Genomic DNA, 4167 nt, shown 5'->3' on the forward strand with positions numbered 1-4167 from the left:
CAGGCTCCATACATCAGCTGATGACATCTTACCTGAAGAGTTGCCTCGAAAGCTTGCATATTGTAATCTTTGTCGTTAGGGGGTCATTTTGCTTGGCTTTTCTTTTGGCTCCATACAGTAAATAACCATGATGGTAACCGATCTGTGAAATACCAACGGCTCAGGATTTTCAAAAGGGCTCTCGTGTCATACAATCACACGGCCCAAATTCAGATTTTCGGAATCTGTTGGTGTCCCGCGGCTAGAGATCTGCACTGGCAATCGGAAGGTTGCCGGTTCGAATCCCGTAAATGCCAGAAAAGGGACTCTGCTCTGTTGGGCCCTTGAGCGAGGCCCTTAACCTGCAATTGCTGAGCGCTTTGAGTAGCGAGAAAATCCATCCATCATCCAACCCGTTATATCCAAACTACAGGGTCACGTGGGTCTGCTGGAGCCAATCCCAGCCAGCACAGGGCGCAAGGCAGGAAACAAACCCCGGGCAGAGAGCCAGCCCACCGCAGCGCTATATAAATGCAAATAATAATAATCATTATTATTAAACTTATTAAAAAATGTAATTTGGTTGTTTGTTCTAAATATGAAGAAGTTTTTCAAATTACAAAAGACCAACGTCATATGCAACGAGGCCTTCCCAGAATGAAATGGTGCTTTACATGCAATAACTCAATAAGGAACCACAAAGTGCCATTAAAAGAAGCAGCATTTTTAAGAGTATACTTGTTTCTTTTTTGTTCCAAATACGTCCATTTATATATTTGATCATGGTTTCCATGGATCTGCCTTGTCAAGAGCTGCTCCCTGGTCCAATGGGTTCAGAAAACGGCCAGACTGAGTCTATTATCGTGACGCAAGACGGAAAACCTACGATTAGGCACCCCAAGGGGACATTAACATTAGGGACCTATAGGTGACTAACTTTAAGGTTAGTATTTGTAGTTGAGGTAGGCCAGTCTTTGCGTCACGATAATAGAAAAAGTAGCACTTTTTTTGCAACACCAGACGTCGTTTTCACAAAAATGAATCCAATTTAGGGTAGTGGAGTGGGCCAACCTTTGTAGCATAATGTGCAACGCTACTCCTATGAAATAAATGATGATTGATTAATAAAATGCCACGGTATGGCTATCATTATGAAGAACGAACAAAGGAATGCAGAACGACATATTTAGTGAAAAAAACTGGCCTCAGATTTATACATTACATATTTACGTTAAAATTATTATGAATCATTCAAGTCATACAAAACGTCATAAAAAATTGAAATACAAGAATCATTCGTACAATGAAGTAAAACAATAAAATTATTGTGAATCATCCAAGTCATGCAAAACATCACAAAAAAATTAAAACACAAGAATCATTTGTGCAATGAAGTATAACAAACAAACAAACAAACCAAACCTTGGAAGGTGAACTCGTGCTTTGTCCCCTCTAAGTGTCATCCCGATGTCTCAAACCCCATGAAACTTTTTTTTTTAAACAAACACGTGAAATGTTCTAGAAACCCAACGGAATGTTTGTTGTGAACTGTGGCGAGGCGAACACAAATAAAAACAAAAGAAACATTTCTTCTGGGTCATCTCCGTTTAAAAGAATAAACTGGCGAAGTAAAACCATTTAAAACAATGAACTCCTCGGCTGCGGGCCGCGCACCAATAACGCGATTCTGTCCACATGTCCGTTTAAAAGGCCGGCGTGAAGTCCTCCTCGCGGATCGGTGCCTCCTCCCTCCGGTGGGTCACTCACGGCTTGTTGAGGTACACACACACGTAGGTGCTGCGGATCTTCGGACAGAAGCGCTTCGTGTGAGCTTTGTCGCCCGTCGCCCCGCACACCGGACAGATGTATTTCCTGAGGAATGGGCAGCACACTTTGTCTTGCGAGTCCCGCACAATGTGGGACGAATACACCTCCACTGTTTCTCCATTTTGTTTGCAAAAACCGCAAACCTTGCGTCGCACTCGGCTCGGCTTTCGAGAGCTGGAGGTGAGCTGCACAGCGGCGGACCCCTGCGCCTCCTGTGAGGTCCCCTGCAACGCATCAGCTGGCGTCTCCACCGCTCCCTGTCCACCCTGTGAGTTGGCGGCGATTGGCTCCTGAGGACAACCTGTTGGGCGAGCTTCGTCCCGGCTGCTTATAATTTCTTTTAAAACGTCCGTTAGGCGAAACTGGTCACTCCACATATCGAAGGCGAGGTTCGTGCGCTCCATCTTTCCTGCAAGTTTGAAAACTTTGATAGGCTCGGCGCAAGCCGCAAGCGCAGGTGACAGAGCGCGTCTGATTCGGGAGTGCAGCGGTCCTTTACATTGACGTCACCGTGTGGGTCGGGGCGCTGAAGACCACACCAATGTGAAGATTTCGTTGAAAACACTAAGACCTTTGACTGTATCGCTTGTCAGTGTTTTATTAAAATTCGGAACGGCCCGAAAGGCAGATTTTTGCATATCATAGTATGAATCCATCCAGGCACCTAATCCAATATTTAATATTTAATCCAATATTTGGGGATCCTAAAAACGACAGAATAGAGAAGGGGACCATACCACCCTGGACGGATATTTGAACATAATTTACACTCATCCGCAAACCCGCTTATTCGGCTCAGTTTCTTCAGCTGGTCATCAGCCTCGAATCCTTGGATTTGATAGTAGCAGGGTCTTTGCCCCGTTGTCGGCGTCTTGTTCCTCTTCGTGATGTGTTTCTTTTCTTTTCTTTTTTTTTTTTGTTTTTGTTTGTTCATAAGAATTAAACTTTTTTTTTTTCGGTCCCTGACTCACTGGTAGGAGGAAATCCCCACATGCCGTTTTAATATTGAATTCCATTTCTTTGATCATCTGCTTTCAAAACATTGATATCATGAGTTTCAAATTTGATATCAGCACTTAGAAATTTGATATCTGGCATATAACATTTGATAACACGCTTTTAAATTTTAATATCCACTTTTTATAATTTGATACTGCGCTTTTGAAATTTGACATAATACCTTAAATGCTAATGTATTTTAATCTCTCACATCATATTCTGTCATTTTGATATCACGTTAATGAAATTTGATATCAGGCTTATAACCTTTGATATTACACTTTTGAAATTTGATATCAAGCTTTTAAAATTTGATGTCAACATTGCAAACTTTTTAAAATTTGATATTAACATCGCAAACTTATTAATGTAGTCATATAATTCAATACATCAGTGCCTACAAATATAAATGGTGGTATCCTTCTGGGGAGCTTCGTCTTATTTATATAATAATTAAATGATTTGGAATTTATCAGAGCCCAAGTACGCATAATTAAAACACAACAGTACGTAGCAACTTTTAGGGACCTCGCTACAAATTATTTTCGTCATGTCCACCAACAGTTCTAAGCAAAAAGATCTGAGAAATACAAAATGAATACCCCGTGACAAAAAGGACGTTCAGTAGAGTTTGTAGCTCCCTTTAAAGACGACACAAGCGCAGTTGCATTCTGCTGCGAACATCGCTTACTTTGTGTTTTATGACCCGAGAATTATCTGTGTAACATTTAAGCAGCGATTCTGTGAGTTTGTTACGGATAAAAACTTTTAAGAAAAGGTCAGAGTGACAGTTTTTCCTTCGTTAAAGTTAGCCGTTGAAATGTCACTAGCGGGTTTTTTTTTTTGGTATTTAGTACATTGCATTAATCCCAGAGATATCAGTTTTATCAAATGTCATAAGCCGCCTCGGATAAAGATGTCAGACAAATAGTAAGTAACAATATTAACTAATATTAACTACGGCTGCAGCAGCCCGACGCGTCTGTGATTAGATTCAGCTCGCCGCTACCCTGAATTGGATTACGCGGGTTTTAAAATGTTATGCTTATAATAAAGTAATCGATTATTATTATAAAACATTTCAGACTAACTACTATTATCAATAATTATGTAGCGCGCGCTCGTGCCGTAATCTCAACACCTGCGTAGCGTAGCCTAATGACAGGCGCCAGTCAGGCTCAGGGCAAGCGAGAACTCGGAGTATCGTAGAGGGAGCGCACATGGAAACGCGCACGCGCAGAGAGGGCCGTATTCGCTCCTGTGCCGCAGGATTTTGAAAAGCGTATGAGATGACATTGTGCGCCGTTTATATTTTTCTTAATAAAAACTTTGGTAAAGCTGCACACTTTTGTGAGTCAACGA

The 4167-nt window shown here is 41.6% G+C and overlaps 1 protein-coding gene across 1 annotated transcript; it reads right to left on the reverse strand.

The window, feature by feature from the left end:
* Positions 1-1187: 1187 nt before the first annotated feature.
* Positions 1188-2432, reverse strand: LOC120540035 (nanos homolog 2-like). Its single transcript, XM_039770486.1, has one exon. It carries the CDS (start codon positions 2208-2210, stop codon positions 1743-1745), a length of 468 nt encoding a protein of 155 aa, XP_039626420.1. The 5' UTR covers positions 2211-2432; the 3' UTR covers positions 1188-1742.
* Positions 2433-4167: the final 1735 nt, after the last annotated feature.

Source organism: Polypterus senegalus, chromosome 12 (assembly GCF_016835505.1).
Source record: "Polypterus senegalus isolate Bchr_013 chromosome 12, ASM1683550v1, whole genome shotgun sequence".
Taxonomy (NCBI): Eukaryota; Metazoa; Chordata; class Cladistia; order Polypteriformes; family Polypteridae; genus Polypterus; species Polypterus senegalus.